The 22175-nt window shown below is 35.8% G+C and overlaps 2 protein-coding genes and 1 pseudogene across 2 annotated transcripts; 1 reads left to right on the forward strand and 2 right to left on the reverse strand.

The window, feature by feature from the left end:
- The first annotated feature begins 1416 nt into the window (after positions 1–1416).
- LOC113040106 (serine/threonine-protein kinase NIM1-like) lies at positions 1417–4498 on the forward strand (annotated as a pseudogene).
- A 3547-nt stretch (positions 4499–8045) lies between these two features.
- On the reverse strand, positions 8046–10590 carry LOC113110398 (C-C motif chemokine 21a-like). The gene is made up of 3 exons (XM_026274593.1): positions 9807–10590; positions 9575–9686; positions 8046–8532 (listed from the first exon to the last, which is right to left on the reverse strand). The coding sequence occupies exons 1-3, from the start codon at positions 9919–9921 to the stop codon at positions 8163–8165; spliced, it is 597 nt and encodes a 198-aa protein (XP_026130378.1). The 5' UTR covers positions 9922–10590; the 3' UTR covers positions 8046–8162.
- Positions 10591–16445: 5855 nt separating this feature from the next.
- LOC113112440 (C-C motif chemokine 25-like) lies at positions 16446–20203 on the reverse strand. Its single transcript, XM_026278024.1, has 5 exons — positions 20100–20203; positions 19470–19551; positions 18625–18742; positions 18199–18310; positions 16446–17644 (listed from the first exon to the last, which is right to left on the reverse strand). Exons 2-5 carry the CDS (start codon positions 19531–19533, stop codon positions 17630–17632), a joined length of 309 nt encoding a protein of 102 aa, XP_026133809.1. The 5' UTR covers positions 19534–19551; positions 20100–20203; the 3' UTR covers positions 16446–17629.
- Positions 20204–22175: the final 1972 nt, after the last annotated feature.

Here is a 22175-nt window from a genome sequence, read left to right on the forward strand (position 1 = left end):
ACACACATGAAGCAGCGGCACACAGAGAGACAGCGGAGCAAGCAGACCGCGTGTGGCTCGATGGAGGACTGAGATGAACCTTAATAAATGATACTCGCCTGATTCAATAAGACTGGATCTTAAGGACTTTAGGCATCCTGGATCTGTAAATGGACAGATCTGGGTAAATTGGACATATCTGAGACTGTGAGGAGACACCTGAAGACCTAGAGGATGTTTTCATGTATGACGAGCGCCGCTTTACCACTAAAGACTGAGAAAAAGGGAAAGGACAGGTTCTGTGTGAGTTTGAAAAACACAGTTTAATATCCTGGAATGAAATATCCTTTTAGATGATTGCTCATATGATGCTCCTTCATCGCTCAGGAAACTTTAAGAAGATCTCAGATGTCCCTTTTCGTAAGAATAACATTGCATGAAGACATGTATATAATATCTCATGTCCTTTGGACTAGAAAACATTTTTTGAGTTCATGAGATTGAGTCCATCTCTGCACAAAGAGGACAATGAATGCTCAGAAGTTGCTTTTTCATAACTCAAGAAACTTTATGGAGTTCTAAGATGTTCTCTAGTAGAAATAACTTAAGACTTGTAAAAGACTTTTAAATGTATTGTGTATAGCATCATAAGGATATTTGGACTAGGAAGCGTCTGATGAGAAATGTTTGAGTTCATACTGAAATAGGCTCCACATAGATTATGAGCAATTATGAGATTAAATGGACACTTTTTCTGAAGTGCCTCTAGTTCTCTTGAGAAATAAACCCCTGTAATCTACTTACAAGACTCAGAAGATATCTAAAAAATATCTCAATATGAACTCAAACTCAAAAGACATGAAAGAGACGATTTAGATGCTTTGTAAATGTGAAATAGCATAACTCTGATTATTATTGGGACAAGGAAGCATTAAATGAGAAATATTCTATTTCACATTAGATCTCTTTAATATCTGGATTTTTTCCACCTAGACGACGATTATGAGATCAAATGGGGACTTTTGCTTCATCTCAGGTGTTTCTTGTGAGGAAAAAGACCAGAGTAATCTCAGGAGAGATCTCAATGTATCATAAACTGTGCTCAGATCTTAATATGAACTCAAACGTTTCTTATATAGCTCTCCTAAGATCTGTATGACAGCTGTTGACTCACTTCTGTCTGTTTTTATTCCTCACAAGGAATTTTATGAGAAGCATTAGAAACAAAGTTTAGGTAAATGGGAGCATAATTCAGAACTGGAAAATCGATGAAAAAAATGAAAACACAAAGGGTCTGTGCACAGTTTGAGACACTGAGATCTTTTCCGAAACTCAAAGAGAGAAGAAACCTTCATTTAACCGCTTTGATTTCTATGAGGAAAAACTGAGATTTGAATGAGATCTGTTTTTTCTACAGGGCAGGTGGCCCAGCAAACCATGCCGTCTCACCACAAAGAGCTCCGTGCCTCAGCCGGCCTGATGGAGGTCGATGAAACCACGGAGGGAGAAGACGAGGAGTCAACACTGGACAGAAAACCTGCAGCTGTGAGTCCAGAGGTCCAGCGTGAAGCAGACGCCCTTCGCAAGAGCCGTCTATGACCTCGGCCACAAGGAGAAGCTGGTCAATGATCTCACCTTCGGCAAACGGATCGGCTTTTACGAGCTTCGAGGGGAAATCGCAGCGGAAACTTCTCTCAGGTCAAACTAGGCATTCACGACCTGACCAATGGTGAGAGACACAGAGTGTAGCTGTATTCAATGCAAAACACCTCAACCTCCCTTCAGAGTTTCTGTTGTTGTGAAATGGTAAATGAACATGTGTTTCATCACGTCATAGACAAATCTGGGTTAATCCAGAAGATTATAGTTAAATCTTCATCAGGATGTGTTCATTTCTATAACCCCCCTTGGAGACCCACCTTAATGTCCTGAGAACCCGCCCTGTCACCATGTGAATGTTACTTTTTCAGAAACAAAACAGAGTAGAAGGTAAAAGGGTGGTCAAATCATTTCATTTTTTATTATATATTTTTATGCATTTATGCATGCATTTAGCAGACACTTTTTTTTTTCCCAAAGTGACTTACATTGCATTCAGGCTAATAATTTTCTCCTAAACTTGTGTTTTCTGGATTCAACCCCCAACCTTGCACTTGCTAATGCAATGCTCTACCACTTGAGCTACAGGAACACTATTTAACAATGACAAAAAAATAAATAAACCTTCAGAAGTGCATTTTCAATTTATTCATTAAAAGAGAAATGAGTTAAAATTTTCCTAATAATATTATATATTTTAGTGGAGCTATTTTTAAATGATATCAAAATATTTTTTGATGAACATCACATGATAAATAAATACAATATTTTTTTTATTATAATTAAATTTGGTATCGTTTCATTTTTATAAAAAATTAATTATTTTTTAACAATGATTGCAAGTTCTTATATTTTGTTTTCATTTTCCATTTGAGTTCAAATTTTATTGTGTGTCTTTGTCATTGTTTATATATAATTTTTGCTCATTTTAATTAAAAATATTAGTACACCACATTAAACTAAAATGAAATAAGAAATGCCTAAAACAAAAATAATTGTTACATTTTATTTCAAGTAACAATTTTATGTATTATTATAATTATTATTTTTTTAATTAGTTATTGATAATAACCTTGGTTTGCTCACGATAGTCATAAAATCAAGAATGTATGAACCAGGCTTGACCACACACATGCAAACCAATCTGCCTCACCATAACTGACCCACGTGGCATTGGCAGTGCATTTACTCCCCCTGTTCTCTTTCACTCATCTCTCTCAGAAAGAGTAGCTGTAAAGATCCTGGATAAGCTGCGTCTGGACAAGCGCTCGCAGAAGCTGTTCTCTTCTGAGATACGCTGCATGGAGAGACTGTCCCACCCCAACATCGTGCGTCTGTATGAGGTGGTGGAGACGTTTCGCAGGCTTCACCTGGTGATGGAGTACGCGCCTGGAGGAGAGCTGTTCTCCAGGATCGCCACCAGAGGGCGCCTGTCTGATCTGGAGAGTAAACTGGTCTTCTCTCAGATACTGTCTGCTGTCAAACACATGGTGAGCACAGTGAAACACAATCTGTCTCGGAGTTTAACCTTCACTTTTTGTTTTACAAACAGTAAACAACAAAAATAAAAAAAAATAATTAAACATAATTTTCTTAACTACAGTAAATACAGACGCAGTGTATTCTGGGGCTGCATGATTAATTGCAGTCAAACATAAATCACGATATGTCTAAGTGCAATTATTTATAACAAAATGGGACTATAGTTAAAATGTAAAAAACTAATATATTTAAGATTTTTTTTACTCTAAAATATATAATCTGGTTTAATATTTTATATAATAAACATGTTCATACTTGTATATATATTTCTCTTTTTTTGTATATTTAATATTATATTTTTACAAATAATAATAATCATACTGCTAAAATACTAAAAGCAATAATATTTTGTTTCATTAATAGTTTTTAACATTTTAAATCAGATTTTACACCACTTAACATTTTTATGATCATTTAATTGCTACTAATTTATCTTCACCTTTAGCAGTCTGATAAAATAATGAGTCAAACGTGTTAAATATAACAGCTGAAATGATTTGCTGTTCCTTCTACTGGAAATGGAAACTCAAATGTAGTGCATCATTCAAGTAATGCATGCATAGAAAATCCACATACATGCATGCATGCCAAAATGTTACGCAAATATCTATAAAAGTGTATGTTTTACCTTTAGCATGACAACAACATCATCCACCGGGACCTGAAGGCTGAAAATGTCTTCTACACCACCACATACTGCATCAAAGTGGGTGACTTTGGCTTCAGCGCTGAATGCAAACCCACCGACATCCTCACCACCTTCTGCGGCTCTCCGCCTTACGCCGCCCCTGAACTCTTTCGGGACGAGGGTTACATCGGACCTCTGGTGGACATCTGGGCTCTGGGTGTCCTGCTGTACTTCATGGTGACAGCGACGTTCCCCTTTAACGGCTCGAGTCTGAGACGACTGCGCTTCTGCATCCTCAGAGGTTCTTACGCGTTCCCTGCGTTCGTGCCGGAAGCGTGTCAGCACGTGATTAAGGGCGCGCTGAGGCTGGTCCCCGCTGACCGTATATCCCTGGCACAGATCATGTCCAGCGCGTGGTTGAGGGGGGTCGAGTATCCGCAGCCGTACACACCTGCTCCTCCATCACCTGCGCACCTGACCGACGCCTCACGGACGCTCTCCGCCGACGAGCGCGCGGTCAAACTCGCGCTCGAGGAGCTGGGGATCACCGAGATTCACCTCAGGAACAACAAGGTGTTGGATTGCCGGAGCCCTCTGACAGGGATCTACCGGATTCTTCTGCACCGGATACAGAGGAGCAGATCCGTGGAGTCTGCGGGACACACGGCGCTCTGTCCCGGGAGGAGATGGTCTCACCCTACGACCGTCCACAAAAAAAAAGCACAGTCCGCCGTCTGTGCCATCCTATAGACAACATACAGACATACAGAAAGACTGATGCATCTCTGTGCAATTCTTGGAAGGGTTTTTGAGCTATTGTTAAATTGCATGGCAAGCTTAATTAATTACATTTTGATAAGAGCAGACACACGGTTGATTTCGAATTTGACAAGCCTTATGCTTCAAATGTTAACTTTTTCAAGTGCTGTAAACCTTTTTTACTTGATAAAAAAATATATTGATAAATATTCCAAAAATCGTATTACCTAGCATTTACGGAATATTTCAGCTGAAATTTTATTAACGATATATAATCACTTGAAAAAGGGAACACAATATTTTTTTATTAATACAGTGCATATTACTATGTCAGCTAATGAGATTTTTTATATATACATTTCTATTCATAAAAATAGTTGTTAAAATGTATAAAAATAGTTATTCAGGTTATGCATTAATTCTCCAGTTTGTTTTTATTAAAAGGTGCACATTAGAGCTCAGAAAATCAAAACGGCTTGATAATCGTTTAGGTTTTTTTTGGGATAAAAAAAACAACAACATTCATTGGTTGCGTCAACACACTGCTAAAACACATTTATATATTTATATGCAAAACATTTATGCATCCGATGTCCAATCAATGTTGTTATTAACTAAAACGAGTAAAAATATTTCCAGTAAAAAAAAGGAATAAATCTCATATATATATATATATATATATATATATATATATATATATATATATATATATATATACACACACACACACACACACACACACACACACACACACACACTTTGGTAACTGACTGAAATAAAATTACATAAATAGAATTAATAAAACTAATTATTAAACGAAAATGATAATATAAAAATAAAACCTCATTCAAAACAAAACAATGACGTTTTTAGCCAAATGTCTCCCATTTCGTGTGACTCATGTCCATCTTTTAAAAGCTATTTTAATATGAGATATTACACTGAAAATTATAATAACAATTCATTATGCATAATTGTGTAAATCCCTATAGTAAGTAGGCTACATGGTTAATTAACAGACATGGGGACTTGTGACTTGGTGACTTGGACTCGAGTCGACTCGAGTCGCTATTTTTAGGACTTGAGACTTGACTCGGACTTGGAAGTTAAAGACTCGGGACTTGACTTGACTTGAGACACGATGACTTGAATGACTTGAGTGTTAATCACATCATGTTTTCAGTTTGAATATAAATATATAAATTATTTTTTTTAAATAAAGTTGATTACTCAGCTGGAGCGCAGGCTGAGAATAGCGTCGTGACTGGATCAGGACACTATCATCAGTCATGCCCTCTCTACCTTACACAAACCACGCCCACTTAAATCAGATATCACATCACATCAACATGTCAGCCTGAGAGGTACCGAGGGTCATCGCTTTTGTCTTCAATAGTTCGCGCCTAAAAACGCGTGGAAAACGCTAGTCGTGCCGCTTTCTCCTTCTTTCCAAAGCGCTCGGGCAGAAGTGGTCCTGGGGCGTCTGTCGTTGCTAAGCATGACACGCTCTCTCTCTCAATGAAGACGCGGAAATTTCAGCAAAGTATAAATGGATTTGCAGCACTAAAAATCGCTCGCAGTAGCTCTGCTACTAAATTCATTTCAAAATGGCAATCCATATACAGCTATGAACAGCTGTTCCTTCATCGTAGCTGAGCTTTCAACGTTGATACTGGAAAGGATGAAGCTGATTGGTTAGTTATTGTCACATGACCTGCGGTGCGCTTGCGGCATTCTGAAAAGTTTAGATGTTTTTAACTCGGATGCGGTGCGACGCGCGCGCGTTGCTATCATTATGAGCGCGCATACCGCGCGCCTACATTGGAAATAACGAACTTGCGCGCGCAAAAGACGTGATGTGAACGGCCCCTAATGATCCGCTAGCAGGCCGTCAAAAAAACGCATTCCATGGGCGGCGCTAGGGCTGGGCTAAGGGGGCATAAGCCCCGAATATTTTGTTACCTTGTCTTTCTCATAGAGCAAAACAATTAATCAGAAAAACTAATGTAGCTGCCGCGATTACCCAATCATGAGAAGTGCATATATATATATATATATATATATATATATATATATATATATATATATATATATATATATATATATATATACAGTACAGAATATAAATATGACGTATTTTAAGTTGTTTCATACTTTTTTGTTATGTACAGTACAGTTTTCTTTATTTTCATGAATATGAAAATTGTAGAGTCACACTGAAGGCATCAAGGGCTATTTGATCAAGAAGGAGAGTGATGGGGTGCTGCGCCAGATGACCTGGCCTCCACAGTCACCGGACCTGAACCCAATCCAGATGGTTTAGGGGTGAGCTGGACCGCAGACAGAAGGCAAAAGGGCCAACAAGTGCTAAGCATCTCTCGGGGAACTCCTTCAAGACTGTTGAAGACCATTTCAGGTGACTACCTCTTGAAGCTCATCAAGAGAAAGTCAAGAGTGTGCAAAGCAGTAATCAAAGCAAAAGGTGGCTACTTTGAAGAACCTACAATATGACATATTTTCAGTTGTTCCACACTTTTTTGTTATGTATATAATTCCATATATAATTCCACATGTGTTAATTCATAGTTTTGATGCCTTCTGTGTGAATCTACAATTTTCATAGTCATGAAAATAAAGAAAACTCTTTGAATGAGAAGGTGTGTCCAAACTTTTGGTCTGTACTGTACATAACAAAAAAGTATGAAACAACTGAAAATACGTCATATTTATATTCTATACTCTGAGAGAGAGAGAGAGAGTGTGTGTGTGTGTGTGTGTGTGTGTGTGTGTGTGTGTGAGAGAGAGAGAGAGAGAGAGAGAGAGAGAGAGAGAGAGGAGAAATGTAACAGTTTAATGTTGTATGTAAACTGTGTTTGAGAGAGAGAGAGAGCGAGAGAGAGAGAGGTGTTCAGAGAGGAGTCTGTTGGATGTTTAGCTGTTATTTGTTTTATGGACTCAATGTTGAAAATGTAAAACATTTCAAACACTGTTGGCAGAAGTGAAAAATAAATAATTTTAGGAAGTTACAATTTTGTTTGATTCCATGATGTATTTTACTGAACATGAGTATTTACAATGCAAATCCAAATTATTTTAATTTACTGACAGTTACTTATATCTTGTCTTTAACTTTATTAAGATCAGATTCTGCAGGTAAAATAACAATATTAAGGTGACTTGACTTGGACTTGACTTGACATAGCTTGTGACTCAACTTGACTTGACTTGCCCAAGAAAAAAATACTTGGGACTTACTTGAGACTTGAAGGTTAAGACTTGAGACTTACTTGAGACTTGCACATGTGTGACTTGGTCCCATCTCTGTTAATTAATATTACTCTGTAACAAGGACACCTTAAAATAAAGTGTAACTGGGAAATGTTTTGTGTTATTGTGTTATCCTTGACCAATGAGATCCTGAAACTCAATGCATGTGTAAAATACGCTATAATTTATACAAACCGAAAATTGCTTGTTGCAGCATCAGTTTAAAATTAAAATGAATGAAAATGGAACAGAAATTTTATTTATTTCCTTCGTTTATGACTTATTTTTGAGTAACATTTAGAATTTAACTGACAGAAGTCAAAAAACAAAAGGACTCACACAATTAACAATGTTTATCTTTTTTTCTAGATAAATTTGAACATACAAATTAAGTGCAAGCAATAGATAATAAAAATAGAAATACAATTAAAAATACATTCAGTTGTATATCTATTTGTTTATTAGGAGCAAACTTAGGGATTTGCTGACTCTTGTAAGGCTGCTGCTTCTGATTGAATAAATATCGATTGTCTATTTTATTCTTCTGAGACTTCTTTGGCTGCTGGGCCCTCGGACGCTGAACACTTTTTTGTGATGCACCAGACCCATGCAAAGATGGCCTACGTCTGGATCTGACACTTCGCACTTTCCTTATCAAAGAAGACCCTCCTGACAGTCGGTCCACCCTCCTCATAAGGACTTGGACCCATTTTTCTCTGGGATCAGTGCAAAAATCACTTCCGTCTTCCAATGTGAAGCTGCAGAGATAGAACTGCATTAAAAACGTTCTACATGAAATGTGTAGGAAATGAGTTAGCTGATGAATGCATATACACAGGGGTGCACATAATATGAGAACCTGGAGATTTGGTTTGCCCCTCACACTGCATATAGCGTGACCCATTAAATATAACTATAAAAAATTAATTAATAATAGTTATAATATTAGTATTGCACTTTATTTATTTAGTTTTTTTAATGAAATAATAGTAAATAAACTAAATAATAGTGTGTGATAATATTATTAAAAATAAAAGGCAGTCCTAGTATTAAATACAAATACATTCGTTTTATAGTAAACTTTAAAATAAAATGCTAATATTTACCAATAATTTCTCTCTTTTTTGCCTCTTTAAGAAGGATCTCTTTATGTATTCCCCAATTTTAAGTCGATTTGGATAAAAGTGTATAAAAATAAATAAATAGAAGCGTTTTCATCATATTCAAACTTAAAACCAGCAGACTTTTATTTTGGCGGGATGTCGGCAAGTAAGTATACGCACTTCCGGAGTTAGCGCTGCTGATGATTAAAGACTAATAAGTGGATGAATGTCTGTTTTGCATTGTGCTTAATAAACGACATGGCATAGCCCAGAATTATGCTTTCAGGTTGAAAATAAAACTTATATAGTACAGTTTGTGATCTAAAATGTGAATTGTACATTAACAGTTGTCAAACAGTTGTACGCAAATGCGCTGTCAGAACATATTTATATTATGCATTTTTTATTTTGGTCGTGCATGCAGACCTGAGGACCGCTTATGTGCACCCCTGCATATACAAATTTATATACACATAAAAAATTATATACACAAAATTATATAAACATATAAAAAAAAAAAACAATTAATCAGATTTTTTAGCGTGGACTTTTTGACCCCACTGTAACGAGTAACCATCCACATGTTTCTGTAAACATTTAAGCAATAAATAATGACATAATTTATGATAGAGATACAGTTAGATACAGTTATATGCATGAAAACCTACACCTCTACACACAGACAGATGTTGCTTACACAACAGCGGGGATGTTGCAGCGTCCATCCAGCTCTTGTTTCCTGTAGCTGGTCACTCTGTTCTTCATGGACATTTGAACTTTCTTAATGTATTGCAGACAGCAGGTCTCATCTAAGAGACACACGACAAAAACAACAAAGATATTAGTGTTGACATGCGACAGAACTGCTTTTATACTTCATATGGATTACATTTCTGCAAACTGTCAGGAACATCACATGTGGGTTTTACCTTGTGCCAGTGTGAGGTACAGGACGCTCAGGAGGAGGATGGAGAAGACGCTGAACCGCATGTGTTGTACCCTTAAAAAGGGGAAAAGTAACGGGAGAAGGTTTAAGAAACACATATGACGCAGCTCTCGCCTTCACTCGTCTGTATTGAATGCTTTTGAACAATGTATACAAGAAAACATACATTTCAACATTTGTGCACTCATCAACCACAGTCACGACATTTTTAATGCTTTCTAAATTATCTTTTTAACTTAATTACCATATAAAATGTTAATTGTTTTAAAGTTATCAAAATACATTTTAATACTCCTTTTTAAAGGAGTTCTCAAGTAACACAAAAATGAATTGTACTTTTAACAGCATCCAGCAGTATTCAGTATCTCAGCATCACATGGATTCACCCTTGTAGTGATAAATACAAAATAACTTTACAGCAGAAATATGTGTACATGTATGTAGTAGTAACTAGCTTAAACACAAACGACACAGTACACACTCATATATGTCGAGACTCGGTCACGACGGAGCCACGAGGTCTCCAACTGCTAGCATAAAGTTACACATCTTTGCAGTTAGCACGGAACTCTTTAAATAACGCAAAAGTCTCTATTTTACCCATATAACACCATAACGAAATGCATTATAAACATATGTTATTATCTAGATTGCTTTGTGATTGGTAAGTACCTTAAAAAGGGGAAAAGTAACGGGAGAAGGTTTAAGAAACACATATGACGCAGCTCTCGCCTTCACTCGTCTGTATTGAATGAGGAAGAGAAGCGCGCGCACAGTGTTGCCAACTTCTTTCAATGGAAAGTAGCTAAACCCTGCCTGAAAAGTCGCTAAATGTCGCTAGATGAAGTCATATGCTAATTAGCATATTCATGACGTAAGTGCGTCATATTATCTTGCCCTTTCTGTGCTCATGTACTGCATTTTAAGGCAGCTAAAATTCTCAATAAAAGTTTTTAATTATTATATTTTAATATTTCTGTTGTCCGACAACGGAATTAATATTATAATGACTGAAACGCGGTCCATAAAGACTACATAACCAGCTCTCAAAGATGTTAATCTCTGCACTAAAATCCTATTCATGACAATGTCTAATGAAATCACATACACATAAGATTAAGATAATGATTGTACTGTGATTTTGGCTATACTTGTATGTAAAATAGAGTTAGAAGCAACAGAATATATTGTTTTAACTGAAAGTGCTGCTCCTCTCTGTTTGCTGAACATAACAAATGCAGAGAGAGGCGTGTGTGCACGCTGGGAGAGAGAGAGAGAGAGAGAGAGAGAGAGAGAGAGAGAGAGAGCGAGAGCTCGTGCGGCAGTGTTGGAGTCCTCAAAAAGACAGATATATAGAATATAGAATATAAATATACTTCAGTTAATAAATTCTGTAAAGTTAAAAGTTACTAAAGACAATATTTGAATCTTGGATCATATAAGCAACTACTGACCCAGTTTTAAAACAATGAAACTGGATCAGATTGGAAGTATATTGAACTTTTAAAACCCCAAATGACTGGAAACGATGCCATAAATATAAAAAAGTAAGTTTGAGTGTATAATGATTACCAGGAAGTTTTTAAAGTTAATTACAGAGACTTGTAAACAGTCAACATATAAGGTTGTACTTCCTTCTGTAATTAATTTCTAAATTTCTGGCAATTGCCTGTCTTTCAAATATTATGTGTATATATATATATATATATATATATGCATATTTTATTTATGTACTATAAATAATGCACAAATCCATATATAAATCTTCTGTTCCATATTTTACCACATTATTATTATTATTATTATTATTATTGTTGTTGTTATTTTCTTTAGTCTTATTTTAAGTGTTTTTTTTTTCTTGTTTTGTGTTCAGTATACAGAATGATTCGAACACCGAATCATTTTTCGAAGCCGGTACAATAGAATCGGATCTTCTAAAAGCATCGTTTCTCTCATCGCTTAACCGAAGCCCAGGTAAACACTCACAAAAGCCGAGCATTTTCGTGCAAACAGCAATACTTTAATAATTTCTGACTGATGTTTTTCCACTGATGAGCAGCAGAGGGCGCCACAGACTGTTTGATGTCAATGCAGTGAAGTAGAGCTAATATAACGTGTATTGCATTTGCAACAATTTCTGTATGTTTTAAACATTGGGCAGGGCATTTTAATGATAACTTTTTAATCTCATGGTCTGATTTGATCCATTAATGTACTTTTTCTAAAAATGTATTAACACATAACATTTATTGTATAGTTTAATGACATTAAAGGCCTTGTATTCAATACCAAGACACTTGAGGTGTTTATTAAAATTGAATGCTGATATATTCAGTGATCAGTTTGGAACTATTTATATAAAACTATGAAAGGGTGATGTTTTAAGATATGTATAAACATAAATCATAAGTCAAAGAGCAGAAACTAAATGTTCAATTAATGATAATTCAGTTAGTTCTCATCAAAATGTATACATAGGTCAAAAAGCATCCTTTTTTTGTTGAAAGAATGCAAAACGCAACCTAGAAAGTGATTTCTATAGTAGCATAGTTAGCAAAAACTGACATCAGTTACTCATTCTTGAACTCATTTTACAAGAATTGCACCTGAATGACCCGTCAGACACAATTTATGGGTTTTAATAGTTCATTTGTTGACAAAACAGCTGCAGTGTGATTGCTGTCATCAACACGAAACACTGTTATAAAGCAGTTCATGTCATCCTATCAAGACTTTCACACCCGCATTTGATTAAACATAATACAGCTGAACTCTGTGCCAAAATCTTTTCATTTTGATTCACTGTGATTTGATGAAAAATACAAGGCACTGAGAAGTATGCAAACATGTGAGTCACGCTCGTCCCTGTACTGTTTGATCAGCGGAGCCCTGCAGTGATACCGTACCCAAACACATCCAGATCTGATCTGTAGCTTGACATTTATACAACTTATTGAGCAACTAAAGATCCAGACGTGCAGATCTTTCACAGAACCAGCATATGCTTTGCCTTGTGTTTAAACATGTGTGTAATGTCAGTATCAGCAAGTTTGAAAAATAAAATATTTGTATTCAGCAAGGATGCATCAAATTTATTGAAAGGGATAATAAAGGCATTTATAATGTTACAAAAGATTTGAAAATTCAGCTTTGATCACAGCAATAAATTATTATTCAATATATTCACATCGAAAAGAGAACAAAGTAAGGTGATTGCATGCTATATGGTGCATGCTGCAACCTGCTTCATGAACCTGGTGATGCTGTCAAATGTGTTAAAAAAATGTAATATTGTGCATGGAGTCAATTATAATATATCTGCTTTAAAATTGGTTATTAAATTATGACATGCAAACCGGCATAAAATTTAAGGATTTTCTTATCAGAAGATTATACGTCTTGTCTTAATCTTAACCAACCATCACCTTAAAAAACAGCTTTTATCATGTTTAAGCACAGCACATTTTTGGCATTGAGATTGTAACCATGTCTTGGAGTTTCCCGGGTACTTTGTTTTCTAACAGCAAATATTTTTAACGTGTTAAAATGCTACATTTATATGTGTTAAAAAGTCTAGATGATTCATTTTGATTAATCAAAAGTCTGTGCATCTTACTTTTTATAAATTTTTTTGTAATAATTTTATTCTTTCTGTTTGCTGATGGAATTCTCATTTCATGTAAAATGAAAGTCCAGTGCTACTTCCCGATAACAAAGCACAATCATATCACAAAATACATCAACTGAAGCAATATATTTCAAAATGTATTAATGACTCTACAGTAAGTGCCAAGCCCTAAGTTCATGCATCATAAGCAACGGTATCATCAACTATCAATGGCAAGGTCATAGGTTTGATTCCCATTGGAAGTGCATGAACTGATTTAATTTATGCCTTAAATGCAATGACATCCACAGCAGCTTACATGCATTTTATCAGTTCGTGCATACCTTGGGAATCGAACCTATGACCTTGCACCTGATTGAGCTACAAAAATGCATGTTAAAGCTTCAATAAGATGTTTAGAAAGTACCGTTATTGGATTCTTTCCTCCAAAATGTTTACTCAGCTTCAGAGACTACTTCTACTCCTCATAGCTGACATGAGGTAAAGTGTGCTTGTGAATTCCTGCATGTTAAAGCTGAGCTCCAACATGTTTGGGATTTAGTCGCCTTAAATAAAACTTCTTTGAAGAGGAATCTAATTCCTCTAAGCTATGCAAGCGTTCTCGAAAACACCAAGAGCAACAATAACAGTCTTGGATTAAATACACAATGGGAAAGTATGGATATGCATGGTTCCTTATAGGCAAAATGAGCCATGCATGTTGTTTTTACATTTGTGGCCTCAATATATAACCTGACCCACATATTTGGATGCTGTTTGCTTTGCTAATATTTTTGCACTACTAGCTCTGAAAGGATGAGCTCATTGTGCACCTGAATTGGTTTTTATGCATTAATCCCTGGAGATAATATTCACCTGAGGCCCGATCACCTGTAGGGTTGGGCAGGATGGCCTACTTTAGAAGAACTACAGTAGTACAGTAGTACTACAAATGCCACCCTAAAAGAAAGCCTTGCCACCCCTGCTGCCACCCCAGTCGGCAGCAACAAATTAAGGCCAATTTGAAAATTTACGAGCGCGAATCTTTTGTGATTCCTGAACCCGCTCCGAACTCCCGAACTGATTCAAATGATTTGCGATCCCCAAACTGACTCAAATGATTCGCGAACCCGCTTTGAACTCCCGAACTGACTCAAAGGATTCGCGATCCCGCTCCGAGCTCCCGAACTGACTCAAATGATTCGCGAACCCGCTCCGAACTTTCGAATTGATTCAAATGATCCGCGAAGCCGCTCTGAACTCTCGAACTGATTCAAATGATTCGCGAACCCGCTTTGAACTCCCGAACAGACTCAAATGATTCGCGAACCCGCTCCGAACTCTCGAACTGATTCAAATGATCCGCGAAGCCGCTCCGAACTCTCGAACTGATTCAAATGATTCGCGAACCCGCTCCGAACTCTCGAACTGATTCAAATGATTCGCGAACCCGCTTTGAACTCCCGAACTGACTCAAATGATTCGCGAACCCGCTCCGAACTCTCGAACTGATTCAAATGATTCGCGAACCCGCTCCGAACTCTCGAACTGATTCAAATGATTCGCGAACCCGCTCCGAACTCTCGAACTGATTCAAATGATTCGCGAACCCGCTTTGAACTCCCAAACTGACTCAAATGATTTGCAAACCGGCTCCAACCTCAATATTTTTCTAGATCCGCCCCAGCATGTAATCCTGACATTTATTACATTATTATTGCAGATTTCTTTCTAATTATACATATTTTTGGCTTGCAGCCTTTGGATAAGTGGCTAGTTTAATTCACTAAAAAGAATTATGCCTACCGATGTTAATTAACTAAAATAAACCAATTTATCATTTGTTTGTGAACTGAACTACAAAAAAGTACTAAAACAACTAAATGTTGAAGATTTACTCGTGTGTAATGCTTCAGTCCTCAAGCTTTATGCTCCTCAAACAGGAAAAGATAAAAAGTAAGATAAAGAGAAATATTTTCCTCAGTCACATCATTACCAGGGTATATGATGTTTTTATGGCCTCCACCTCTCATTTTTCGCATTTGAAGTAGAAACCCAACCTGGCTGCAGGATATTTTTGCCTCGAGGCCAGAATGAACTGTAGCAACTGGAAACAATTTATCACGAAGGAAGCCAATTTCTGAAGGCACATCTCGCTGAGATGCTATCTGAGCTGACATGCCTTTTCCTCCTTCACCACCAGCAGTGAAGAGAAGGAAAAATGCCGTAAAGGTGCAAAAGTGGGACTTCACACGTTACGCGTGAAATGAGAACTCCAGGATTACAGCAGCATGCTGGAACCCGCAGGACAGCCGGATATTCAGACAGCGTGTCTAAAGTGTTCCCCATTAGCCATGAAAAGATAGTGATGCTTGCATTGTAGAGTTTAACATGTCCTTCACTAAGAAAACAACAGCAATGCATTATGTTTTCGGAGATTTACCATGGTAGGACCTTTGGGTGCAATACTGTGCTACATTGTACTTTTACGTCTAAAAGACCATTTCTTTCAATGCAACTTAGGAAACATTATTTAAACAATCAGTTGAGGTAAATAACAAAGCACTATCTGATAACTCCACAGTACTTTCATGTAAACGCTGACCTTTAGAAAGTAAATTTAACAGCCTCGCTCTGTTTCACAAGAGCCATAGGCTATAAATCACTAGCTTTTTATTGATACAGTTTTCTTGCGCAACAACAAGTCTTTGTTTAATGGGAAAGTGAAAGCAGGTTACAAAGCAATGAAAACGATTTGATATTAAATAAAGTCTGGAATGGATTAGTCTACTACAGTCGTGTGTCTCAAAAAGTAAATGCAAGACAATGAAGTCATGAACTCAAATATTTCTCATCAAATTCTTCTAAAATCAACTGATCTACATTTTTTATATATCTCTATACTTCCAGTATGACAATTATTGATTTATTTGTGTCTTATTGTCTGATAGGGATTATAGGAATAGCATACTTCATAAATACATACATGCATCACGTAAAAAAGGATAAATCAAGTTATTTTCAAACCATTTTATTTATGATATATGAGAAAATATCTGCAGTGTAAAGAATATTTTACAACGTCTGGAACCCAAAGAGCTTATGACCCAGTTTCAAAACAGCCAAACCAAAAAACACATGGCGTCATAGCCTTTATAAAGATGCATTCTAACTGGATTAAGTGTGAACATTAACAGTAGTTCCACTTAAATAAAAAAGAAATAAAAAATACTCTACCAAATATATAAAATGAAATATGCAGAACTTGAGATTCACGAATATAAACGAGATCTACGAATATTCATTCTATCAATAACTATAAAGTAATCACTCCTAAAGCTTAATGCATTAACCAAAATAACAAATCATAATTTACAATGCATTATAATATCATACAAAACTCAAAAGTAATTTGTCGGTGTGTCAGTAGTATAATTAACTCATAAGGAAATAGAAGGATTATCTGCATTTCTTGCAAAACTTCCCACCCACAATTACAACTAATAACATTTTCGATCACACTGACTTTTTATTACACATACTGTTGGGCAAAAGCAGTAAATCAAAGTGTGCAAAGTGAAAGTTCATAATACAGTAGCTTAATATATGACCCTCAAGGTGATGCTGTACACATGAGCTCTATTCCAAAACCTAGTGAGCTGCCTATAAAGTCAGTATGTTCAAGCAGCATTTCAGGCATTGCTATATGAGCAGAAGGAATTTAAATATACATTTTATTAGATACAGAGAAGTACCAGCTAATGTAGTTTAAATGAAGGCTAATGTAGTATACTGGACAAGGATGAATCTTTGTAGTGCGCATGCGTCAAGGTTTCACGTTCGCGCACATTATTAAATAAATGCTGCGTGTTCGACAGTGCGCATGCGCTAAAACCAAGTACGCTTCTGGGCTTTCTATGCAGACGGCTCACAAGGTTTTATAACAGAAGGCAACGGCAGCACGTGGAAAATGAAAATAAATGGCCATCTCCCATTCTGAGCATTTAAGCAGCAGTCCGTCAGTGAAGCAACAAAAGTCTGGAAACAGGAAATGCCACCTGATATACCACATACACCGGAAAGTCACGATCCATAATGAAATGTGCGCTTGGAGAGCCAGATCTCAAAGAAAGAACGTGATTGGCCGAGACACCCGGGCTGGTTTCCCTCTGGTCCTCTCTCGGCTGCCACTGGTGTGTTTAACCCCTTAGATTCTGTACATCAAAGAAAAAATGAGGTGATTTAATAACAGATTTACATTTCCAATAATGTCTTTTGACTAAATTATTTTTTTATAAATATCTCATATTTGTTTTAGTACATTTAAATACATTAAAATAAGATTTATTTGTCATACTGAAGGCGGTATCTGATCTACTAATATTCTGAATTAGATCTGTAATTATTAAAGTTAAGGTTTTTGTCATTTTGTTATTTTTATTTTTATTTTTTTTAATAAAATTATTCCTCTTTCAATATAAAAGTTTCACTCTCTTTCAATTTAAAAGTCTTTACTGCTGACTCCAAAAAAAAAAAAAACTCTAGAATATCACTAGAATATCGCACGGCTGGAAAAAGGCTCTCAGTCAATCAGATTTGAGGACCAGAAAGAACTGTTTTAGTTAATGCTTATTTTATTTTGAGTAAAGATTTTAATTAATGATAATAAACCAGACTACAGAAGTATTTAAGTCCATAGGTGATTACAAATGCTTAAACAAACAAAACAATTTTTTTGCATTTTAGATACATTTCAAAATGTTCGCACCTTCCTCTTCATAAATGAGCCGCCTGTCATTGTGTCCACCCTCCGCATGAGTTCATGCACCCATTTTTGCCTAGGGTCGGTGCAAATCATACGGCCACGTTTCAGGGTAAAGCTGCGGAGAGATGATTACATTAAACATCATTAACTATGAGCTTTAAAACAGACAGTCACATATAAAAGACAGATTTCTCTTCTGTGGTTCACTACAGTGCAGTGCATTTTATGGCTTCACTTTGTGCCACACATGTCTCTCCGAGTGCCACTCACGATTCAAAGAAGTCTTAATATTTTATTTAATCCCAACCAGATTATTATAATATATATACCTAAAACATACAGTCTTACATATACAGCTGTGCACAGAATTACTGGCACCCTTGGTGATGCAAAAAATCTGTACTTTTATTTAATAATAATGTTGCTTACACAATAGCTGGGATGTTGCAGCCTCCGTCCATCTGTTGTTTTCTGTAGCTGATCAGTCTGTTTTTCATGGACGGTTTAATATTCCTGACATACTGCAGACAGCAGTCCTCATACGAGCCTACAGATAGACAGACATACACATCAATCACATTAAAAACGCGTTTTTGCATCAATAAATCATAACGTCAGGGTTTTTTGCATGCTATGATTTAATGAATTTGTCTAATAAAAAAAGAGAACTGAAACTCAATAACTATTCAAAGTACATAAATACATTGCAGATAACATAAAATGTTTAGTAACCTCTAAAATTACTTTTACAGAACATTTACTATTAGAGGAACATGGTGAGGTGGACACACCGTCATCAGTACTTTTATTATATTTTTTTTTACAAAACAGATGAGGATAAATGGAAGTAATATAATCAGTCCATTACTGTTTCAGAAGGTCACACTCTGCTATATGCAATATGAATAAAATCACTCAAAAATCCCTTATGACACATGCTATAAAAAATACTTTAATAATAATATTATATAAATAGCATAATTAAATATAATTTAAAAATACATAACATGCAACAAACAAGGTATGGATATGACAAAAACTGTTAACTTGACATTGCATGTGTGATTTTAAAATGATGCAATTTAACATTGCTGCACAATTGAAAATATATCAATTAGTTTTTTCCCTTTAGGATTAATTTGAACAGGCAAAATACATCCTGACAATTTGATTTTGAAATTTAAAAATGTATTCAGTTGTTGTTGTTCTGAACTTCGAAGAAGTGTTTTCCCTGTAAAAGATGATTTGTATCAGTCATCACATGTGGTTTTTACCTTGTGCCAGTGTGAGGTAGATGAATCCCAGGAGGATGATGAAGAAGAGGATGCTGAACCGCATGATTTCCCAGTGTCTCTTCTGTAAAAAATGAGTCTGAAAATCATAAACTGCTTCACCAGATAGACTCACAATCACATGCCCACGCAATACATGCTCTTATGAGAGCCTCCATAAACCTTATCAACATCAAAGATGCGTTTTCCAGCATACTTATCCTCATTTCTCCAGCCTTGACCTTTGGACGTCATAAGAAAGTTCTTTGTGTTGTCAAAAAAACCCAGTTAAAATTATGACAGATATTGTAAAAACATAATTCCATCATTGCAGAAAAAAAAAACAAGCAAAAAAGCGAAAACCTACACATTTTATGAAAAGAAGACAAAACAGTAATCACAGTAATCTTGAGTAAATCATCAATGAATATTGACCTGTGTTACAGTTTTTTTCCGGTCACTCCAATGCATGCAGTAAAACTGCAATAATTTCAGATTTACTCAGAAACCCAACAGGTGATGATCAGCATTTCAAAGAGAAAACAAAAATTTTATAGATTTCCATCATAAAAGAGTTTAGATCTTTAAAAGATTGCTGTTAAACATCAGAGTATTTTATATTAGTCTGCTCACCTTGCTTGTATAGAAAAGTGTAGTTTCTTCTCATTACCAGGATTCTGTGCACGTTCCCAGCTGCATTGATTTATAACGGGCCCAACCCTGATATCTGAGCCAGACCAAGCCACGTCCCTCACAAGGAAATGATGGGACACTATGAGATCAACTTTCATGGTTGGTTAAATAAAAAAACAAAAAAACTGATTTGTCTATCAGGATTTTAGATGTATTCCCTTTGATTCTGATGCGGCTAACCAACCTATTAGTTTAAATATTCATTCACAAATTGCTGAAAGGCCATCCAAGATGTATATGACTTTGTTTCTCATTGAAATTATTGCAATTAACAGCCAAGCTGCTTTGGATAATATCATCTGCTAAATGCATATATGTAACATGTAAATAAACCATGCACTGCATTGGATTTTGATTAAAAATGATCAAGTTATCATGCACAGAAAATTTCCACTGGAAAAATTGCTAGCAAATTTACAAATAGTAAATAACACATTGAAATAAACATGAAGTTTTAAAAGTGTAAAACATATTAAAATAAGTTTTATTTAATTTACAACATTGAAAAACCATTTTGTTTCCAAAAAGAATAAAAAGTACAGGAAAATGGAAAAGTGTAAATCATCAAGCCTTGTGTGAGGATCAGATAATCTGTCATTATTCGTGAAAATGTGCTGTAACAGTAACAATAGTTGCACACAGCATTAATCATTAGGAAGTGAATGCCAAAATATTCAGTAGCTGTTTTGGGTTTACGCGACAAACTTAAACCATGACATGATTATGATGTATAAGCACAGGCCAAAAACTACTATAATTCATAAAAAAAAAATATATTTTCCTATAAGCAACATATTAAAGATTTTTTTTGTTTGGCTTGCATATTGCAACAAGCTTCCTAATTCATGCATATTTGCTGAAGATCATTCAGTTCTTGCCAGGAAACACAATTATGGCACAAATTTGCGCCTTGCAGCGATCTAAGAAATGTAAGCCAAACACAGAGCTGTTTAAACTTGACTTGTGTTGAGTGAGACTTAATACCATTTTGCAAAAAAAAAAAAAAGAGTGACAGGAGAAAGTGCATCAAATATCAACACTTCAGCTTAAAAGCACAGATGTTATAGCATAGAGCTTGATGTATATCTATAGCAGATCATGAAGTTTCCTTAACCTTTTAGCACAGCATCTTAATAAGTGACAATTTACTTTCTGATTGTCAGGTTGCTGTTTAATTTGTACAGGAACATGAAAAAGTTGCATGCACTGAAATTCAAAGCATGTGCTAATTATACACCTTTATAAATCAGACTACTTGATCTGCTTTTACGATGAAATCGATTATCTGTATTACTTTTACAGGTAAAAGATTACCAGAAATATTATATATTATTACACTATATTAAGCACTTTTAGTGAAATAAAAAACACTTAATGATAACAAGGAATACTATTTATTCCCTTTCAGTTGACTTTTTGTTGTATAACTCTTATGATAAACCATCAAACTGATGATAACGAGGAGAACAAAGACATGACTGTGGAAATATGATTGCTTTTTTTGTAACAGTGCAAGTAAGAGAAGATAATCCTCATGGATATATTGCAGTATTGATACAAAGACACTGAACCTGCACTTGAGTCTTTTTTATCTATATGAGTCATGTTGATTCATCCGCCGCTCTGATGGATTCAAGTACATTTTTTATAGGGGTAATATGACGCTCCTAAAGAGAACATTATTTTGTATTTATACGGTTAAAGGTTCAAAAAACACATTGTTTCCCACATACTGTACATTATTGTTTCTCCTCTATGCCCTGCCTTTCTGAAATGCATAGATTTTTACAAAGCTCACCGCTCTGAAAAGCAAGGTGTGCTCTGATTGGCCAGCTGTCGAGTGCATTGTGATTGGCCGAATGCCTAAAGCATGTGACAGAGATGTTAGTCCTCCATAAAATGTGCAGCACACATCTGAATATTTGGGTTGAACTGTTCTGCATTAGTCTTAGTCTCCAATTATGTGTCTCTTTTTGATTTCCAGCTTTCACAACGGAAAAGCGCCTCCAAAACATG

The sequence above is a fragment of the Carassius auratus genome, chromosome 2 (assembly GCF_003368295.1).
Source record: "Carassius auratus strain Wakin chromosome 2, ASM336829v1, whole genome shotgun sequence".
In the NCBI taxonomy this organism is placed as follows: Eukaryota; Metazoa; Chordata; class Actinopteri; order Cypriniformes; family Cyprinidae; genus Carassius; species Carassius auratus.

Bases quoted from the DNA above. Each gene is read 5' to 3' on its own strand.
- LOC113110398 (XM_026274593.1), bottom strand. From the start codon at position 9,921: ATGTGTTTCTTAAACCTTCTCCCGTTACTTTTCCCCTTTTTAAGGGTA. The intron at 9,687-9,806 runs GTAAAACCCACA...TGTGTCTCTTAG, and splicing joins GTACCTCACACTGGCACAAG to ATGAGACCTGCTGTCTGCAA. The intron at 8,533-9,574 runs GTAAGCAACATC...CTATCTCTGCAG, and splicing joins TGCAACATCCCCGCTGTTGT to CTTCACATTGGAAGACGGAA.
- LOC113112440 (XM_026278024.1), bottom strand. From the start codon at position 19,533: ATGCGGTTCAGCATCCTCTTCTTCATCATCCTCCTGGGATTCATCTAC. The intron at 18,743-19,469 runs GTAAAAACCACA...GTCTATCTGTAG, and splicing joins CTACCTCACACTGGCACAAG to GCTCGTATGAGGACTGCTGT. The intron at 18,311-18,624 runs GTAAGCAACATT...ATCTCTCCGCAG, and splicing joins TGCAACATCCCAGCTATTGT to CTTTACCCTGAAACGTGGCC.